The sequence below is a fragment of the Nelumbo lutea genome, chromosome 1 (genome assembly GCF_056320005.1).
Source record: "Nelumbo lutea isolate HS-2025 chromosome 1, American lotus-T2T, whole genome shotgun sequence".
NCBI classification, from domain to species: Eukaryota; Viridiplantae; Streptophyta; class Magnoliopsida; order Proteales; family Nelumbonaceae; genus Nelumbo; species Nelumbo lutea.
This window is the reverse complement of record NC_142684.1, coordinates 38,700,637-38,722,674: the sequence shown is the minus strand read 5'-3', so window position 1 is coordinate 38,722,674 and position 22,038 is coordinate 38,700,637. Positions and strand designations below refer to the sequence as shown.

The 22,038-nt window shown below is 40.8% G+C and overlaps 1 protein-coding gene across 1 annotated transcript in view; it reads left to right on the top strand.

Moving 5' to 3' along the window:
* Positions 1 to 22,038, top strand: part of PDIL5-2 (PDI-like 5-2) — a 70,363-nt gene that overhangs the window by 14,005 nt on the left and 34,320 nt on the right. The window contains exon 4 of the mRNA XM_088965592.1: positions 19,383 to 19,690. Within this exon, the coding sequence (XP_088821718.1) occupies positions 19,383 to 19,690 (308 nt within the window). The remainder of the gene's footprint in view (positions 1 to 19,382; positions 19,691 to 22,038) is intronic.

Here is a 22,038-nt window from a genome sequence, read left to right as displayed (position 1 = left end):
TCTCTTGTCGGGCAGTGTTTGATCATTATGAGCTGAGAGGTTGAGTGTAAGACCATTGAGGGTAATACTTGGTGGCTAATCTTGTATCTGCTCATAGTCTTTGGGTTTTTATAAGGTGGCTTGACCTAGAGACCACTTAGTGTAAGTGTTGGGCCCATTAGGAGCCAATGTGATGGGCTTCAGTGGCTTCACTGTCTTTTCAATGAATTCGGCCAGGCCTTGTAACAGAAGCTGGGCTGAACCCATGTGGCTAATGTGTAAATCAATGTTTGGGTCCCACGCCATACAAAGAAGCCCAACTGGGTAGCAGTTTGGAAGGTTAATGAGCACATAGACTTTTTGGGCCTAAAGCCCATTTCAAACTGGTTTAGTTAGACTAATTAAAGAGGGGCGGATCTGGGATTGGATCAATAGATAGGATAGGGTCATACCCTATCCACACAGAGAGTCTAGATCTGAATACAGATTTGGATCTAGAAACTTCTTAATGAAATTATGAGAGAGCTGATCTAATCTGCAAATAAGATAATGATTTATCCTTTTCACTTAAAGAGAGTTCAAATTCAAATAAGGATTTGAATCAGGCAACTCATAATGGGATTAGGAGCTGATCTCTTTAAGCCTATAAAAGGAGGAGGGGGCGAACCATTTAGCCCATCCCAAAATCTCAGAGATCAGATCTCAGATCACACAGAGAGAAGACAGCAACAGTGTGACTGCGCCATCTTCTCCCTGCGTTCTCCTCCAGTTGCCGCCTACTGCCAGTTCGATCTCTAGTTTTGTAGGAGCGATCAAGAATAGTTCTTGATATCAGTCTTTGGTGAAAGGCAGATCTGAAGTCATGCTCACTACCTCCATCGAATTCTTGCTGAAGGATTCGGTTCTTGGGAAGAACATTACTGATTCTGCTCCACCCTACATTGTGTCATTTTCAGTGGGAGCAGTCTTTGGAGACTTCTTTGGGCGTGAACACCTTCATTGGAGGATACTGTTTCTTCGTATCAAGTATATCCCTCTCCTACTGTTTTGGTTCAGATCTGGTTCGGTTCTTGGTTCAAGATTGGTCCTTAAAAAATGCAGTTTTTCTAAAATAGGGAATGTGATTCCCACATGGGAGAGAGATTTTTGAAATTTCGTCCTACCTTCCTGCAGGGTTCGGCCATCTATATGATGGATCTCTCATCCCTTCACAAAGATCTTGGCGAGCTCAAATACTTCTTAGGGATTGAAGTTGCAAGATCCAAGCATGGGCTTTTCATTTCACAGAGAAAGTATGTACTTGACCTATTACGGGAGACTGGGAAGCTGGGGACCAAACTAGCAGTCACTCTTATTGATCCAAATCACAGAATTAATGGTGTGGAAGGTGAGTTGGTAAAGGATGTGGGGAGATATCAAAGAGTGGTGGGCCAACTGCTGTATTTGTGTATGACACGACCAAATATTTCTTATGCTGTCAGTGTTGTGAGTCAGTACATGCATGCACCTCAGGTTCAGCACTGGGAAGCTATTGAGAGTGTTAAGATGTGCCGAATAGGGGTAGTTTAGTCTTCTTCTGTTTATTAAGTAACTTGCTTATGTGGCAGTGTTATTAGAGTTACTCTGCCCACACTTAAGTAAGGGCATTTCTGTCTTTGTAAACATTGTTAGAATCTAATATAGATTAAGGGGGTCGACTGGATGGGTGAACCATCAGATTTTCGACTGACCCTTCTTCTTCTTCTTTTTCTTCTCCTCTTCCTGTTTGGACTACTGTAGCAGCAGTCGAAACATGGTATCAGAGCCATGGTCCTGACCTACGTCAGTTGGTAAAGCACCTCAGCATTGTTCGTGACTCTTTACCTTTGTTTCTGGTTAGTCGATGGAGAGAACTGGTTCACCCTAGGTCAGAAACATTACAGCTTGTCTCTCTGCTGTGCATAACCTTCTTCAACAAGGAAAGTGACTTCAACAGTGAATGGTTGATTGATATTCTCAAAGGAAGGTTGGTTCTCTCTTCTTCTAGTGTTACTTATATTTCTGGGTAGAAACCCTACAAGAAGCTGTTAGTATTGAGTAGAACCTAGAGAACTAGGTTCATTGTTGCCCTAGGAAGGGCTGTGTGTGTAGTAGCCGAATGGTGTAGGGCTGCTGTAAGTTGTTGAATGGTGTTAGGGCTGCTGTAAGTGGCCGAGTGGTGTAAGGTAGAATGCAATGACCTTGCTGAACTCCTTGTGGTTGTGTAATGCCCTCTTAAGTGTGTTAAACAAGTCTGAACTTGGTGCAGTAGATTTGGCTGTGTTGTGGTGCTTGATTGGTTGTAAGAGGGCCTCTACTTGTGATTAATGAATGGTAAACTGATGCTTATGTGGGACGTAAGTGTGTGAAGTCAGCAGTAGTGTGAATAAGAACAAGTGTGTGCTTCCATTGTGGTGTTTTGAGGCTGCAATAGGTGCTGAAATATCAAATTGTGAGCAACATCAATCAGCTTGTAGTTGAGAAGTAAAGTTAGAGACAACTGTGAAAGAGTACAATGGCAGCAATAGGAGATGGCTACAATGATCAGAAACCTAGTGTAGTAATTTCCTCCGACTACCTAGGGGTGCAAATGACCTCAATTAAGCTAAATGGGGAGAACTATGTTCCATGGGCTAAATTAGTGGAAGTTTTTCTCAAGGGAAAGAAGAAAGTAAAGCATGTAAGAGATGAGAAGCCACCGGTTGACTCTCTAGGGTTTGATGATTGGGAATAAGAAGATGCTCAAATCATGACTTGGCTGTGGAATAGTATGGAATCCAAAATCAGTGCCAACTTCATGTTCCTTGATACAACTAAGGATATATGGGAGCATGCTAAGAATCTATATTTTGGACAAGATAACACAATAAGAGTATATCAGCTGTATCAGGAGTACTTTGATTTACAACAAGGAACCAAAACACTAGAAGAGTACTATGCCTGCATGAAGAATATAAGGAATGAATTCAATGTCTATCATCCCCTTACTCCAGATATTCAAGTTCAACAACAGCAAAGGGAGCAGCTAGATGTTACAAGATTTTTAGTGGGGCTGAAGTCAGAATATGAACCAGTTCGAGCGCAAATATTGGGGGGCTCTACTTTTCATACACTTGAGGAAGTATTCTCAAGACTTCATAGAATTTCTTTGGGCAAGACAGAGAACCCCACATAGTATGATAGATCAACACTTGTGACAGCTAGAGGTGGTGGACATAGTACAAGACGGGGAGGTCATTCCAGAGGGGGCCGTGGCAATTCCATGATTGGTCGGGGTGGCCGTGACTCAGGAGGAGGCCGTGGCAGAGAAAAAAACAACTCTACAAGGAAATGTACTCATTGTGGTAGGGATGGACACATAGTGAATTTCTGTTATGACCTACATGGCCCTCCCTCTAAATGGGCTAATCATGTTATAGCAGGCGATGTTGCTATTAGTGACAGTAAACTGGTAGACCGAACACCTCCCACATCTACATCTACTTCTGGGAGGGAGATGGCGAGTGTTCCGCGTGATGAGTATGAATGGTTCCTTCAAACTACTTCACAGCATACCACTGCCACATATGCCCAAGCAGGTATTGCTTGCATTGTTAGACAGTCTTGTATGCCCTTAGCTTCAATCGGATTTGATGTACTTTTGTTATTTAGTGGAAATAAATTAAAGTGCATGTTTGATTCATGTTGTTTGGTATAATTCTGTGTAAGACCCTAAAACTGGACACTTATAGAAATTTGTGTTAGTTTTAAATGTTCATAGCCATTGGATAAGTCTGGGGAGATTTATCCTGCCAAGGCTGATATTGGTGTGCCACCAAGTGTTGGGATGGCTTGTTTCGGCCATCAGGGTAAGACCCAAGGCACATGCAGTATGGGATTGCTTGAACCCTTGAACCGGACCAGATTTCCAGTATTGCCCTAGAACTTGGAGACAGATGGGCAAAACTGGAAAGTTACACCTGACCCCTAGACTCGATTATGACACATTACTAGGTGTCGGATCGGGCTATCTTTGATGTGTCGATCAGTGAGATCCTTAGTGGGGGTTAAAACCTGGACATGTTGGGGCAGTTTGAGAATTCATCTGAGTGAGTGGTCATAGTGACAGGATCAGCCCCTTTGTCGGACAATGGTAATGATCGGTAATGCATTCTCTCTGTTGGAAACCAAACTGCCGGCAGTTGATTTCAATCGTTGGAATTTTGTTTTGCAAAATAAGATATATATATATATATGTACGGTTTCAAAAGATTTGCAAAAGGTTTTAATTCCCGGGATCCATGTGAGTAGAGAGTGCGGCACTGTTCCTTGCAGCCGAGAGAGAGGTCTTCTCGTCGGGTAGTGCTTGATCATTAAGGGCTGAGAGGTTAAGTGTAAGACCATTTAGGATAATACCTGATGGGCTAATCTTGCACCTGCCCTCAGTCCCTGGGTTTTTATAAGATGGCTTGGCCCAGGGACCACTTAATGTAAGTGTTGGGCCCATAGGGTCCATGTGATGGGCTCAAGGGGGTCACTGAGTCTTTCAGTGAATTCAGCTGGGCCGAACCCATGTGGCTGGTGTGTAGATCAATGCTTGGGTCCCACGCCATACAAAGAAGCCCAACTGGGCAGTAGGTTGGAAACTAGTTAAACACTGAACACTTAATGGGCCAAAAGCCCATTTCGAACTGGGCTGATATGATCACCAGTTCATAGGGCGAATATGAGATTAGTGTTAGTAAAAGGATTGGGTCTTTGACCTTATCCGCTCTAAGAGTCCAATTTCAAATTAGATTTGAATCTGGTAACCTCCTGATAAGATCAGGAGTTAACTAACTTAATTTGCATATAGGATTAATATTAACCTCTATCCAAATACTGATTTGGATTGGGATAACTCCCAAAATATTGGGAGGTTTCTTAATCAAGAAGAAAGAGGAGAAAACCCTAGCAGAAATATCAGATTTCGAACTAGGGGGTTAGAGTAAGCAAGAAACACATCCTGCAATCTGAGATTTGATCTCTCACAGACTCCAGAGAGAAGAGACAATTCTGCCCTCTTCGTCCCTGGACTTCTCCTCCTTCAGCCGCTGCCACTACCTGTTGGAAGATTGGATCTTTGTAGCAACAGGAAGTCAAGAAAGCAGTTCTTGGCAATAGTCTTGCAAGAAAGACACTAGGATTTGGTGTTGAAGGTTTCCAGAGGGTTCTTGTGAAGAATCCAGTGTGTAGGACGCACCCTGCTGGTTCCGTTCCATCCACAGTTGTGTCATCTTCAGCAGGAGCGGATCTTGGTTACTTCTTTGGGGGTGAACACCAACTTTGGGAGATATTATTTCTCTGGATCAGGTATAATCCTTCCTGTTTCCTTTTGGTTCAGATCTGGTTTGTTTATGGTTCAAGTAGGATCCTTGAATAATGTATTCTAAATTTAGGGAATATGATTCCCAGTTGGAAAAAGGTAGGAAATTTTTTTGAAATTTGCCCCCCATTCCGCACCTTTCTTGGCGTCCATTAAATGGATCCTACCATTCTTTCAGTGGTATCAGAGCCACAGGTTCGAATCTTGAACCAAAAGAAAATCAGATCTGACCCTGCGTAGATGAACAGAAAAAGTTCTGCCAAGATCTGCGCAAATTGCTTTCTTTTTTTTTTTTTCTCAAGAAATGGTTTCTTGTTAAGGGCGTTTGATCTGAAATTAATTTTGTTAAATCCAAAAATTTATTTAGAATTGTTCTTTATTTATTTTTGATTTAATGGACTGTTCGAACCTGGAGATCGCAGTGCAGATTTGGCGCAAATAGTCTGCGCACCCTTTTTTCTTCCTTTTATTATTATTCGGTCTGTAAATAATTTTTTTATTTTTCTAGACTGAATGTATAGGATTTGATCAAGAATGTAATTAATTAATAGAAATAGGATTTCTGTTATTTATTTATTTTCTTGATTAAAGAAGAAGGAAGAAGATGGCGGCGCTGGAGATTTGCAGATGGAGAAATCGCATACTGCAATTTACAGTTTATGAAACTGTAACTTTTGTGATTAACCTCTGTTTTGCAGGTGGTACGAACAGTCCATATTTTTTATTTGTGATTGACTAAAATAAAAAATTATTAATTTCAGATCTCTTGAATTAACTCTTGAATTGAAAATCAGTTTTGGACCTTTTCGGACTAGATTGGACCAAAATTGTTTGGACCGAATCTGAGATTCGAAGGGGGCTGTTTTTCAGTCCATATTTCTCACATAGATTATTCCAAATTTGATGTTCAATTACAGGGATTAATTCAGCCCACTTGTAAAGTCCAGTTTTAAAGGGTTAAAACTGCAAAAGCCCATTGTTGTGAGAAAAGCTGTATGGGCCGAACTGCTAACTGCAATTCAGCCCATACACCTAGTAAACATTAATTGTTAATGCTTTAAGTTTTAAATGGGCCATTCGATGGGCTTTACAGCAGTTAATTGATTGGATCAATTCTTCCTTTACATGTGATGTTTGGATGTATGATGTGTTGCGACCATGGGCCATAAGCACTTGGCCCATGTTAACTCGTTAGTGGCTCTTGCACACACCATGGCTGAATGCACATCATTGCCATAGTGTCCCTTAAGGTCATTGGATGACCCCTCTCCACTTGGTGGGCCCCACAACCTTGAAAAGGGATGCATACGGAACCCCTAGCCGATTGAGGCCCACCAGAAATCTGGCTTTATGAAAGCCAGTGGGAGCCACTTTGGTTTGACCTAAATTAGAACTAGGGCGTAATTTTGTTCCCTCCAAGCAAATATGAGTGCGTGTGATAGGGAGATCCATTTGATGGACTCTTTAAAGGCCTTCCGTCATTAGCACAATGATGGGTCCATCAGTAATGAGGAAACACACCATAAAATTGGGCTATCCATTTGCTGTTGGATCTGTTAGAGTGTTTCATTAGATGATAGGGGCGTCATAGACCGATGTGGGAGGGGCTTCACCGGAAAATGAGAACTCTCTCACGGTACCTTGGCGTAACCTGAATATGATGGGTGTGCACTCACTGGACAGAAATGTTTACCTGAAAACGACTCTGAACCTTGTCTGACAGAGGCCAAAGGGAAACTCATCTGATGAGTGGATATGATCCGTCACAGAAAGGTGGTGGGGTTATGCAGCTGAAACAGTTGACTTCACGCACCCTATGTGATTTCCCACATTTACAAAGACATTCCGACGTCTCCGTCACTGAGAAGGGAGGGAAAATCTCAGAGATGAATAAATGGGAATGGAACATAGATTAAAAGCCATATCTATATAGGTAACATGAATCAAACTAAGGTTGTTGATTAATGTTTTTGCTGTTTTATCAGAAAATGGCAAACGGTCAATTTGCAAAGCTTCTAGATGATAACAAGCTTAAGGGCCCAAACTATGCCGACTGATACAGAAATCTTATGCTGGTCCTAACTTTTGAAAAGTTAGATAAGGTGGTGAAAAATTCTGCCCCGGAACGTCCGGGTGATAGGGCTTCTGAGGCCCGTAGGAGAGACTACCAAGATTGTGTGGATAAGAACTCCCTAGCCCGCTGCTTTGTCATTGCCTCATTAGACAACTCAATACAGAGGCAGTTCGATCAGATCGAACTAGCCAAGGACATATTGGACAGTCTAAAAACAATGTATGAAGAGCAGAACCGTTCTACTCGACAGAAGGTCCTGAAATTGTTCATGACCGCGCAGATGTCCAAGGGGCAGAAAGTTCATGACCATTGTCTTCGGATGATGGGGAAGAAGATTGGTGGGGGGCATGAAGTTGGTGGATTGTATTACCTTGACGGCGGTGGATCTTCAATTGCACTTCAGACTTCCCTTACTCCTCTACAATGGCATTGCCGACTGGGACATCCATCTCTCAAGGTTCTCAAGATGTTGGTTCCATCATTGAGTCAGTTGTCAGTTTTACTATGTGAGTCATGTCAGTTTGGTAAACACCGTCATGTGTCTTTCAGTCCAAGAGTTGAGAGTCGTATGTTGAGTCATTTTTCTTTGGTTCATTCAGATGTTTGGGGTCCAATCAAAATAGAGTCTTATAATGGGTACAAGTATTTTGTCTCCTTTATTGATGATTGTTCAAGAATGACATGGATTTACTTAATGAAAGAAAGAAGTGAATTATTTTCCAATTTTCAAAAATTCCATATTGAAATACGCACACAATTTGGTGTTCCAATCAAAGTTCTCCATTCAGATAATGGTCGTGAATACTTTCTTACTGCATTTCAACAGTATTTAGAACATGACATTATTCATCAGACCTCGTGTGCTTTCACCCCTCAACAAAATGGGGTGGCTGAATGGAAGAATCGTCATTTTGAAATTGCTCGGTCTATGCTTCACCACATGAATGTTCCTAAACGGTTTTGGAGTGATGCTGTACTCACTGCATGTTTTCTCATTAATCGGATGCCCTCTTTTATTCTTCATGGTCGGTCCCCCTTCTCCATCTTGTTTTCCCACTTTATCTCAGTTTCCATTAACTCCTCGTGTCTTTGGTTGTGTGTGCTTTGTTCATAATCTGAGTCCTGGAATAGATAAGCTAGATGAACGCTCAATTAAATGTGTCTTCCTTGGCTACTCTCAGACTCAAAAATGGTACAAGTGTTATAATCCCATTGCTTGAAAGTGCTATGTTTGCCCTGATGTCACCTATTTTGAGTCTGTTCCCTTCTTCTTGAAGGGATGAGAGATCCATCATATGGATGCCCAAATCTTGCGGAATAAAGGGGGCGAATTTCAAAATTTTTCTCTCCCTTCAATTGGGAATTACATTCCCTATTTAGAAAATCATATTTTCAAGGATCATTCTTGAACCATAAACTGAACCAGATCTGAACCAAAAGGAGTAGGGAGAGATAATACCTGATACAGAGAAGCAGTATCTCCCAATGGAGGTGTTCGCGCCCAAGGAAGGATCCAAAATCTGCTCCCACTGAAGATGACGCAGTGCAGGGTGGAGCAGAATCAGTAGTGTTCTTCCAAAAGAACATGACCCTTCGCAAGAATCAACTAGACGGCTTGTGAATACAACTCCCACCAATGTTTTCTCCAAAAGATTGAGATCAAGATCAAATATTGATTACTCCTTTAGAAAGTAGGAGATCGAACTGCTGGAGGCGGCGGCTGCAGGAAGGAGGCGGCAAGAGAGTATTCGCAGGGTGCAGAATTCTCTCTTCTTGTGATTTCAGCTCTGAAGACAAGAGTTGTGGATTGCATGTCTAAAGGCTACTGCCCCCTTCTCCTTTTATAATCATAAAGGGATCAGCTCCTAATTCCATTAGGAGTTGGTGATCCAAATCATATTTGGATTAGAAGTCCCTTCAAGTGATAAGGGATAACCCTTATCTTATCTGCAAATCAGATCAGCCATCTCCTAATCTAATTAGGAGGGTTCCAGATGTAAATCTTATTTAGATCTTGGACTCTCTAAGTGGATAGGGTCTGGGCCCAATCCTATTAGCTGATCCATCTCAGAATTCGCCCATTTAAGTGACTAATCAAATCAGCCCAGTTCAAAATGGGCTTAAGGCCCATTTAAGGTTATGTATTCACTTAGCCTTCCAAACTGCTACCCAATTGGGCTTCCTTGTATGGCGTGGGACCCAAACATTGATCTACACATCAGCCACATGGGTTCAGCCCAACTTTTGTAACAAAGCCTGGCCGAATACACTGTTATGAATAGTGCACCCCCTGAAACCCATGTCATGGGCTCTATGGGCCCAACACTTACCCTAAGTGGTCCCTGGGCCAAGCCACCTTGTAACACCCAGAGACTGTGGGCAGATGCAAGATTAGCTCATCAGGTATTATCCTTAATGGTCTTACACTTAACCTCTCAGCCCATAATGATCATACACTGCCCGACAAGAGAGGACCTCTCCCTCGGCTGCAAGGAACAGTGTTGCACTCTTTGCTTTTATGGATCCCGGGAATTAAAACATTTTGCAAATCATTTCGAAATCATAACATATATACTTTCATATCTTATATAAAATATATTTTGCAAAACAAATTTCAACGATTGAAATCGACTGCCGGCAGTCTTGGTTTCCATCAGTGAGAGTGCATCCCCGATCATTACCTTTGTCCGATAAAGGGGCTCATCCTGTCACTATGATCACCCACTCAGATGAATTCTCAGACTGTCACAACATACTCAGGTTTTGATCCCCGCTAAGGATCTCACTGAATGGTATATCAAAGACAGCCCAATCCGACACCTAGTGCAATATCATGATCGAGTCTAGGGGTCGGGTGTAACTTTCCAGTTTTGCCCATCAATCTCCAAGGTCCAGGGCAATACTGGAGATTTGGTCCAGTTCAAAGATTCAATTAATCGTACACTGTATGTGCCTAGGGTCTCACACTGGCTGCTGAGACAAGCCACCCCAACCGACTTGGTAGCACCACAGTGTCAGCCTTGTCAGGGTAGGTCTCCCAGACCGACCCATTGGCTGTGAACATTCTAAACTAACACGAATCTCATTAAGTGTCTAGTTCAAGGGTATTGCACAGAAACATACTAAGGGAACATGAATCTTTTATGCACTTTTATTCATTTACAATAAACTCATAAAGTACATCATCTTGATTGAAGCTAAGGGCATACAAAACTGTCTAACACTTCTCCAGTAATGAAGCACCATTGTCCTCACTCTTACCTCCTCTTCCTCTTCCTGTCAGTGATTCAGTTCCAGAGGCTGTTGTTGGAGTAGATTCATCTCCTCATCCCGTGCAGGTCACCACTGAACGACCATTGATCCGACAAGTGTTTACACGTCGAACGACACCGGCCCCTCCTGCTTCTACCTCATCTTCGGATCTTCTCATGGCTCCTATTACTGAACCTTCAGATCTTGACCTACCCATTACCTTACGGAAAGGTAAACGTAGTTCTACACTCCATCCCTTTTCCAATTTTGTTTCATTATCTCGTCTTTCTACCTCACATCGCCAGTTTGTTTCACTTTTATCTTCTATTTCCATACCTAACAATGTTCAAGAAGCTCTTAGTTCACTTGGATGGCGGCGGGCAATGGAGGAGGAACTTTCTGCTCTTCAACATACTCAAACGTGGGAACTTACTACTCTCCCACGTGGTAAGCATGCTGTGGGCTGTAAATGGGTGTATACTGTGAAATACTTGCTAGATGGTAGTGTGGAGCGTCTGAAGGCCAGACTTGTTGCTAAAAGTTACTCACAGTTGTATGGTGTGGACTACATAAAGACATTCTCTCCGGTGGCTAAAATTGGTTCCGTTCGTGTCCTAATTTCCTTGGTAGTTATGTATGATTGGCCTCTCCTTCAACTTGACATAAAGAATGCCTTCCTTCATTGTGATCTAGTGGAGGAGGTATATATGAAGCAACCACCTGGGCTTGTTGCTCAGGGGGAGGGTGGTAAGGTGTGCAAGTTGAAGAAAGCAATTTATGGGTTGAAGCAATCTCCACGTACTTGGTTTGGGAAGTTCAGCGAAGTGGTGAAGAGTTTTGGAATGAAGCAATGCCAGGTTGATCACTCAGTGTTCAGCTATGACTCAAAAGCTGGGAAGATTTTATTAGTGGTCTATGTGGATGATATTGTCATCACTGGTAGTGATAAATTGGGGATTGGCAAACTAAAGGTATTTCTGCAAAATCATTTTCAAACAAAGGACCTTGGAACATTAAAGTATTTCTTGGGAATAGAGGTTGCTAGGTCAAAACAAGGTGTGAATCTGTGCCAAAGGAAATATGTCCTTGATCTATTGGAAGAAACAGGATTGTTAGGTATAAAACTGGTTGAGACCCCTATGGAACCAAATGTTAAGTTGAGCAGTGATACAGGAGAAGTATTTGAAGATCCTGGAAGGTATAGACGACTAGTGGGAAAGCTGAACTATCTGACTATCACGAGACCCGACATCTCTTTTGCAGTCAGTGTGGTGAGCCAATTCATGCAGAACCCTTGTATACCTCACTAGGATGCAGTCCTTGGAATTGTGAGGTATCCGAAAGGAGCTCTAGGCCGTGGGCTATTGTATAAACCAGGAGGAAAACTTGAAGTAGTTGGGTATACAGATGCAGACTAGGCAGGCTCAGTGAGTGACAAAAGATCTACTACAGGCTATTGCACATTTCTGGGAGGAAATCTTGTGACATGGAAGAGTAAAAAGTAGACGGTTGTAGCCAAAAGTAGTGCTGAAGCCGAATATAGGGCCATGGCTCACACTACCTGTGAATTAGTGTGGCTGAGGAATCTCCTACAAGAAATTGGGTTTCACATGGATAAACCTATGACATTGTACTGTGACAACCAAGCTGCACTTCATATCTCATCTAATCCTGTCTTTCATGAGAGAACAAAGCACATAGAGGTTGATTGCCACTTTGTGAGAGAGAAGGTTCTTGCCGGAGAGATAAATACAGAACATGTGGGCTCCAATGACCAGTGGGAAGATTTGTTTATAAAAGCTCTAAGCTCAGGGAAAGTGAACTATCTATGTAACAAGCTGGGATTAAGGGGGTCGACTGGATGGGTGAACCATCAGATTTTCGACTGACCCTTCTTCTTCTCCTCTTCCCGTTCGGACTACTGTAGCAATAGTCGAAACAGAGAGAATACTTGCATATCTGAAAAAGCACCTTGGTAGAGGCATTCTTTTCTCAAATCATGAGAATCTGAAGCTAGAATCCTATACAAATGTAGACTGGGCAGGATGCTTAGATGATAGGAGGTCTACATCAGGAGTGTGTACCTTTGTTGGTGGAAACTTGATCTCCTGGAAGAGTAAGAAGCAAGCGGTTGTGGCAAGGTCAAGTGCAGAGGCTGAGTATAGATCCATGGCTCATGGTGTCTCAGAACTTCTTTGGGTTAGATCTCTTTTGAGTGAGATTGGGGTGAAAGCGGAGGAACCTATGATGTTATACTGTGACAATCAAGCTGCAATCAATATTGCTCACAATCCAATTCAGTATGATAGGACAAAACACATTGAAGTTGATAGACACTTTATAAGAGAAAGGGTAGCAACCGGAGAAGTTTGTTTGCCTTATGTCTCTTTGGAGTTGCAGCTGGCTGATGTTCTCACTAAAGGGGTGGCAAAGAACAAGCTTGAGCATGATCTATGCAAGTTGGGAATGTGTGACATTTATCCCAACTTGTGGGGGAGTGTTGAAGATTAATTAGTTTTATGATGTTTTTCTGAGTAGATGTTTTATGTTAGTTGTTAGATAGGAGGTGGAGACCACAATAGTTATGTGAGTCCAAATTTTGTTATGTTTTTGAGTGTTATATATGCTGTTTTATGTTTTGCTGCCCTATAAGGGCATAGTTGTTTTTGTACTGTTCTATTTTTTTAGTATAATTAATAAGTGAAGGGGGCAGCCAGATTATTGCTCTCTTTTCTTTCCAATTTCTTTTCTTCTGTTCTTCTCCTTCTCTCTTCCTTCTCTCTTCAAGAAACTACTTTTCTTTTTTATTTTTTAATTCAGCAGATTTCTACTAACTTGTTCCTAAACTCACTACAAATCTAATATCAGTTGGTCAACTTGTTGAACATGGTAATGTTGTCACCTTCTCACATGATGGTTGCTTGATACAGGACTAATGCACTGGGGAGGTGAAGGGGAAGGGGCATAACTAGGATAACTATTGGCACTAGAACATGGGACTGGTTTACTAGGTTTTTTGGTTAAATTGGCTAGTCAGCCAAGTTTGACCCATTTTTTAGGAATTCCAGTTCTTTGCACATATGGCAAAGATATTTTCTTGGCACTCCTCAATAGAACGGAGTGGCTGAATGCAGAATGGTCACATTTTGAGTGTTTTTAGGACCCTTCTTTTGGATTTCCATGCTCTTACAACTTTTTGGAGTGGCCAACATTGCTGTGCTTTTCATCAATAGTCTTCCATCATCCGTTCTTGGTAATTCATCTCCATATAAGTATTTTTTTTTTTAAATTTTCTCCCAACTTCTCCATGCTATATGTGTTTGGGTGTATCTGTTTTATACATCTTCCTCCTCATTAGTGTACTAAATTATCAGCTTAATTTGCTCTGTGTGCTTTGTTGGGTTATAGTCTTGATCATAAGGGGTTTGTTTATTATGATCTAAAATCTTGTACTCATATTTCTTGGAATCTGATATTGAAAATATCTATTTCTTTTAACACACCACCAAGTTCCTTGCCCCTTCAGTGTCAACTTTGTAATATTCGGACCTGTAGTAGGTACATTAGAAGCACCAACCATTTTTGGTTAGCACATCAAATCATTTTTTTTTTAATAATAATAGAATCATTTCATTAATGAGAGTAGGAAGCTGCTCTAGTTTCTATGTCCCTACCCGTCCTCATCGAGAGCATGGTTCATCTTCCATACCAACCCCTATAATTATCTCACCTCCTCTTGTTGATACAATTTCTCCATCTACAGATGTTCTACCCTTGTGTCATTTTAATATAGTTTCTAGACCACCTAATGCTATGTTTTTTCTTCCGACCATAGCTCTTTTTCTACTGTGTTATCCTCTACTGATATTCCTAGGTCATATCAGCAGGTTGTTACTCATACTCATTAAGTGGACAATGAGATCTATAAGGGTTCATATTTGTAGCAGAGGCAAGTTAACAAGCAGTAAGAAGAAGCCAGAAGAAATTGATCCTATATATGAAAAATGGATCTAGGAGAATTATATAGTTATTGGATGGCTAGTCAATTCCAGGCAACCCCACATAAGCCAACATTACCTTTTGTCTGATTCAACAAAGGAGATTTAGGATAGTCTCATAGAAACTTATTCCCAAAAGTTAAATGTTGCTAGGGCCTATAAATTAAAGAACGATGTGAATAATTTAAGTTAGGGGGAGAAACCTACGATTGGATATTATTCTGTGTTGAAGTCCCTATGGTAGGAGATTGATGTAATGGAAGTAGTTACACGGGAAAGTACTAAGGATGTTGAGACTTATAGAAAGCCAGTAGAAAAGAATAGGGTATTTGAGTTTCTCACTGGACTTAACCCTGAGTTTGATATAACTAGATAGAATATTTTGGCAAAGGGTGAAGTGACTCTTGCTCAAGCATATACCATGGTCAGTAGTGAAGAGAGCAAGTGATAGGTACAATTGCAAGGAATAGGGTATTTGAGTTTTTCATTGGACTCAACTGTTATTAGACCTGTATTTAATCAAATAAATAAATAAAGACACCTGGTATAGACCCAGGAAGAGAAGCAATAGAGAAGAACAAGAATATGAAGAAAATAGGGCAAATAGTATTAGTCGAGAGAGACTCAACTGCCGCCCCTATATGCTTATATTCATAATGAAATTAAAATTACAGAATTACCCCTGATACTATGATTTTTTTTGATCAGTGAATATCCCCTGATACTATGGTTTGAGAATAGAGAAAAATAAAACTAAAAAAGAGGGAAAAAGACTAAAATAACCATACGAAGAGCATTGTATTTGAACACTTCCCCTCAAGTTGGAGTGTATATGTCATACAACTCAACTTGTTACAAATATATTTCATCCAAGCACCACTCATACCTTTGGTGAATAGGTTAGCTAGTTGATCTTTAGACTTCACATATGGGTAATGATTTCTCCACTAACCACCTTCTCTCTTACAAAGTGACAATGCACCTCTATGTATTTAGTCCTCTCATAAAGTCATGATACACTTGGAGGAGATATGAATGGCTGCCTGGTTGTAACAAAATAACTTAATGGGAGTTGTGATTGATAGTCCCATTTCCTGTAGCAACTGTTGTCACCACACCAGCTCGCATATAGTGTGGGCCATGGCTTTGTACACGGGCTCAACACTATTCCTAGCCACCACATTCTGCTTCTTGCTTTTCCAAGTAATCAAATTTCTTGACAAAAACGTGCAATAACTAATTGTTGATTTCCTGATAGTAACTGATCATGTCCAATCATCATTTGTATATCTCTCTAAGAAGAATTCCCTCCCTTTCTTATACAACAACCCTTGACCTAGAGCACCCTTCAAATAGCTAGAACTCTAACAATACCTTCACAATGGGTTGTCCTTGGGTTTTGCATGAATTACTCAATAGTCCAACACTGAGGGAAATGTCTGGTCTTGTGATGGTTAAATAAATCAGTTTCCCAACTACTCTCCTATATCGTCTAGGGTCAGCTAGGGGCTCCCCCTCACTATCAGGCATCTCACATTTAGATCTATAGGAGTATCCACTGGCTTTGCCCCCTAAAAGACCAGTCTCTTCCAACAAGTCAAGCACATACTTTCTTTGTGATAGGATGGAGATAAATGGCAAATGAAACATAATGAGATATAGGATGCTCAATAGAAGCATGCTTACCTTTGCGAAGTGCAATAGGGGAAGATCTAAATGAGACTGATTTGTCAACGAAGGAGCTAGTGATGGTTGAAGGCGGAGCTAGAGTAGGCTGAAACATGATACCGTGAGGGCCATGAACATACACTTCATGGATTGGTGGTCGCGTTGACTCTTGAACAACAAGAGTAGTCCCAAACACTTCATCCACTAGTAAGGGAGAGGAGGTGGGGATAAGTTATCAAGAGAAGTAGGCTCTGTTGATGAAAAGAAAGGAACATTCTCAAAGAAGGTCACATTAGGAAGAACAAAGGAGCGATGAAGAGAAGGTCTGTAGCACTTATACCCTTTTTGGGTCCGAGAGTATGCCAAAAAACATTTAAGAGCACGAACGTCTAACTTATCCAAACCTAGACCTAGGCAATGAACAAAACAGACACAACCAAAGATACACGGAGGCAAAGGGAACGAAGATTGAGAAGGAAAGACAATAGAGAAAGGAGAAGAACCACATAACATTGAAGATGGCACACGATTAATGAGGAAGCAAGATGATTGATGTATATTCTTCCGCTCAGTGACATTTGAATCAAAAGTGCCCAAGTAGTATCAAGTAAATGTCTATTCTTCCGCTCAGCGATGAGCAAGATGATTGATGTATAATGCCATGAGATTCAAAGAACATATGAAATGGGTGTTGGAAATATTCTTTTGCATGTTGGAATGAAAATATTTAACGGAGATACCAAATTGATTCTTGATTTCAGCATAAAAGGAGAGAAAGATGTCAAACATTTCTGTACAAGATTTCATTAAATAAATCCAAGTCATCCTTGAAAAAGCATCAACAAAGGAAACATAATACTTAAAACTATTGTAAGACTCAACTGGACAAGGACCTCAAACATCTGAATGAAGAAGTTCAGAAAGACTTAAGACTAGTAAATTCCTTTGGAACAAAAGAGACATGATGATATTTACTAAACTGACAAACTTCACACTGTAACTCATGAACATACATGACATTTAAAACAAGATTCTTGAGAGTTGGAAGAGAGGGATGACCCATTCGATAGTGCCACTGCAACGGTGCAATGGAAGAATGAAGAACTGTCTGTGATCCACCACCACCTAGATAATATAATCCTCCAGCTTCATGCTTGCCACCAATCGTCTTCCCCTTCTGGAGATCCTCAAAAATACAATAGGATGGAAAGAATGAGATGGAGCAATTCAAAGATTTTGTTAACCTACTAACAAACATAAGAGTAAAGGGAAATTTAGGAACATAGAGCACCGAAGGCAAAGTTAAATTAGAATGTAAAGTCACATCATCGATGCTAGAAACAAGAGAGGTAGTACCATCAGCTAAAGTAATCGATTGGGGATAGAGATGTAAATAGGTATGAGGACCCAATCATGTGATTTGAGCCCTAGAATTAATATTCCATGGTTTAGAAGAGGAAACGAGACATGTTGTACTCGACTTTGCAAGAGTTGTAGTATTTACCGGGGGAAGAAGACAAATGAAGTTTTTCATACTCTTCTTGGGTTATGAGACCATTTCCTTCTCCTCCTAGTGCCTAAAGCAGTAGACTCATCACCTGTAGCACTACTATCTCCTTCTATGGTAGCATGATTGGCCCAAGTAGATGGAAAGCCATGCAAATTGTAGAGAAGATGGGCCGAATGGCCCATAGGCTGTTACTGTATATTATCTTTATGTTCTTCTCTGTAATGGGCCTTATTCTGGGCCCATACTCTTCTATGTTCATTTTTTGTAATTTCTTGTCCAACTAAGGACCTCTCTTGTAATTACTAAAAGATTAACTTAATAAAAGAGTATTAGAGTGTTAGAGGGAGGTTAAGTTCGAACTCCTCATTCTCTAACCCTTCTTGCCGCAGTTCTCTCTCTCTCTCTTCTTCTCTAATCTTCTCTAATCTTCTCTTGTTAGTTTTTCTTTGTTTTCTAGCACAATCCCTACTTCTAGGACTGTTTTTCAACTTGGTATCAGAGCAGGCCATTGCTTGGCATGTCCCTCATGTGGTTCTAGTTCAGCCAACTACATGAGGAGGTTCTAGGGCTGAAAGTTTACAGTCATCCGCCTGGTTCTTGGAGGTCATTGGAGGGTGCCGAAGTTTCTATACACTTGGAGAAGGGTTCGGTTACTAGGAAGAATCAGAGAACAAGTTGTTTGGCCTGATTTGGAATCAGAGAAAAAGGATTTCGAAGTTATCTCAGAGAACAAGTGTTCGGCCTGGTTTATAGTTCAAACTAGACTCTCTTACTGTAAGTCTTTTCTCAGTCCTTTGCTGGGTTATTTTTTGTTGTTTGGGAGGGCTGTTAAAGCATTTAAAGCCCACCTCCATTCGGCCCACTGTTGCTGGACTGATTCTACTTAGAAATTTCTGGGTTGTTTTGGAAGTGCTATTCGATTGATTATTGGATTGGGAAGCTGCTGAAACTGATCTAAAACTAAGTGATACTAGTCTCATCTTCATCCCAGCCTCCTCTTGGACCTATACTGAACACTTTGAAGTGGTTTCTTCTAGTTAACAGTAGGTTGTTAAGTACTGCACACTGAGTTTTCGATAAAAGGTCTCTTAAGGACTGTGGCCCTTTTTTCTTCTCTTTGGGACAACGACTGTTGGGAACCTAAAATACCTTGTGATTGGAGGTTTGCTGGGTGTCCTTTGAAGGCTGAAACAGTAAAGAAAGAACTACCTTGTGATTGGAGGTTTGTTGGGAACCTAAAATACCTTGTGATTGGAGGTTAAGAGAAATCCAGCATGTTCCATCAACATGTGGAATTTTTCAGTTGTGCACAAAAACCCTGAAATGTAGTGCACAACAAGCCATTATCTCTTGCTTTTGGTCCTTACATATGGTATTGCACCATGTACACCACATTTTGTTGTGGATATTTTTTCAACTTATACATGCTATTCATTGTGTGCTGAGTCTGTCGACCCCATTTATATGTCCTTGTGTAATTGCTTAATCCGTTACTTCCTCTTATATTGTTGTAATCTTGGCTGCCTACTTCACATGCAGATAAATTTTTGGAGGATTTTATCAAGCAAAATTTCTTGCCTCTGTCTATGCCCATAAACTATGAAACACTTAGGCTTTTGAAAGATGAAGAGAGGAAAATTGTTCTTACAATAGTAGAGGATGAGACAGATGAAAAATCATTAAAATTAATTAAGTTGTTGAAAGCTGCTGCATCTGCGAATCGTGACTTAGTATTTGGTTATGTTGGATTCAAGCAATGGGAAGATTTTACTGATACATTTGATGTCACTAAGAAGACAAAACTGCCAAAGATGATTGTTTGGGACAGAGATGAAGAATATGCTTCAGTAAGTTATTGTTTTTATTCATAGCTTAGTGTTTCTTCAGTTGTCATGGGCACTTCGAAATTACTTATTGTAGGTTTGAGGCAGTTGCATCTGTTACACTTCAGTTAGCAAATTGACATGAATGCATCAATCTATTTATATCAGAAACCTGTAGAAACGAAAATTGATTTAATTTTGTTTCTTTATTCAGGTTTTAGTCTGTTTGTCACTGTTTAATTGATACTTGTTATGCTTGCTGGTGTTAGTTTACCTTCCCCTCACCCCCCAAAACATAAATAAATAAAGTTGAAGCTGCTAAAGTGATTTTCATCTTAAATCTAGGAATATAGTGATGGATAATTTTATTGTTATGTTATTAGGAAAAAATGTACATAGAATTGTTTCCATACTTAAGCTTTTATCCATAAAAAAAGTACCTAGAACTTTAGAAGCCAGTATTGACAAAAATTCAACCAATGTAAAAAGAAAATGTAGAAGATGTTGAGTGATTCTTTCTTTTTCTTTTCTTTTCTATTTTCGTGGTTCTTGGTTCAACAGTTTTGGTCTGAATAGATCAACCATGATGTAGGAAATATTTTAAGCAAAAATGTAGAAGCCTATTTTGAGGGCTTTAGAAGGTTTCAGTGCTAAAGGTAGAATTTTCCGGAACCTATTGCCATTTGTTCTATGTTTGTTCCCATGGAAGGAGAGGACTGGAGGTCAATCATATTTTAAAGGAGAAGCATAGCTCTATGTCGAACATTGTTGTTCCTATGCTCCATTGATAGGAAGGAATAGAAGCAATTCAGCCATGGCGTCAGTTGGGGATGTGGTGAGGGATTGTAGGAAATTGAAAGAGAGGCTACAGTTGTTGGATTCATGTTTAGTGGGCAGGCTTATCAATTTGGTACTGGATGAGTTGGACATATACAGGTGGGCAAAGATCGAGTGGTGCAGATTTGGCTTCATTGATGTAAGAAAGCTTAACCAGGTCTGTTCCTGTTTATTCAAGAAAAAGGAATTCACTGAAGAGGTCCTTTTGCTGGAAGAAGATTGTTTGTCGAGATGCCCAGAACTGTGATTAGAGAAATGGGCGCCAATGGCCGGGTAGATTGAAGGATTATAGAGAAATAATTATGTATGGATTAATGTTTACAGAAAACCTTCATGCCTGGTTTACCCAAATGTTTTGTGCAATTGGAAATGCTTGCGGTAGGTAGAAACAGAACATGGTGGCATTTGCAGTTCCACATGAATCCTTGTGGACTGAGGAGATATTTGGTCTATTCCACATCATATAAATCTTTTCTTTGTGGGTGAAGTTTATGAGCTTAGAATATGGTCGAGGGTGAATAGTATTTATGAAGCTATGGAGGTTTGTATAAATGGTTCATGGCCAAAATATCTCGTATTTGAGGCAAGTTGATAACTTATTTCATTAAAGGAAAGAGAGGTACACAAGAGGGTGTACAAATACAAAGCAGGGGCCAGACCCCTGAGAATTATACAGGAGGAAAGATACCACAGTACAAGGTCTCCAGAATGACTCCTAATTTTGCTAGACCATCTGCAATGGCATTTAGCTCCCTTGGGATCCAGTATAGAGAAACATTCGTATGAGCCAATAGGTCCCTTGTCTCTGTTAAGAAGTGACTAAGTCTCCAAGGTCCAGCCTCCTGTTCCAGCCATCTTATAGTATTTGCTGAGTCACCTTCAATGGAGAAGTTCTGAATACCCAGTTTACTGACTAGGAGAATCCCTGTGAGAGCTGCTAACACTTCTGCCTTTGTGGAGTCAGCTATCCCAATCGGTCCACTGTATACCCAGCAGGTGAGTCTGTTCTCATCTCTTAGGATTCCCCCTATACCGGCAGCTCCAGGGTTACCAGAAGCACTTCCGTCAAAAGCTAAGAGTCCAAGTTCCTTCCCTTCTTACTGAGGGAACTCTGGGAGTTGGTGGGATAGGGGGGGGAGGAGACCCGGAAGTTATACTCATTTCTGTTAAGGTCATTAACATTGATTCCTGTGAACTCCTTTGAGCTGGAAGCCCACAAATTGCAGTAATAAGTGATATGGTTGATCAACTCACACTTAGATTTTGTCCTATTTTCGAACAGCTGATTGTTCCTTTCCTCCCAAATTCCCCAAAGAACAGCATGAAGTACTATCAGCCAGTAAGTCTTACCTCTCTTGCTCAGACCTCTTCCTTGCCACTGTGAAATCAGTTCCTGAAGGTTCTTAGGAGCCACCCAACTAAAGCCAACTAACTGTAGGAAGAAGTTCCAGTTGTTGCTGGCTACCTGGCAATGTATGAAGAGGTGGTCAGTTGTCTCTCCCTCACGGAGGCAGAGGGTACAGACGTGAGGGGAG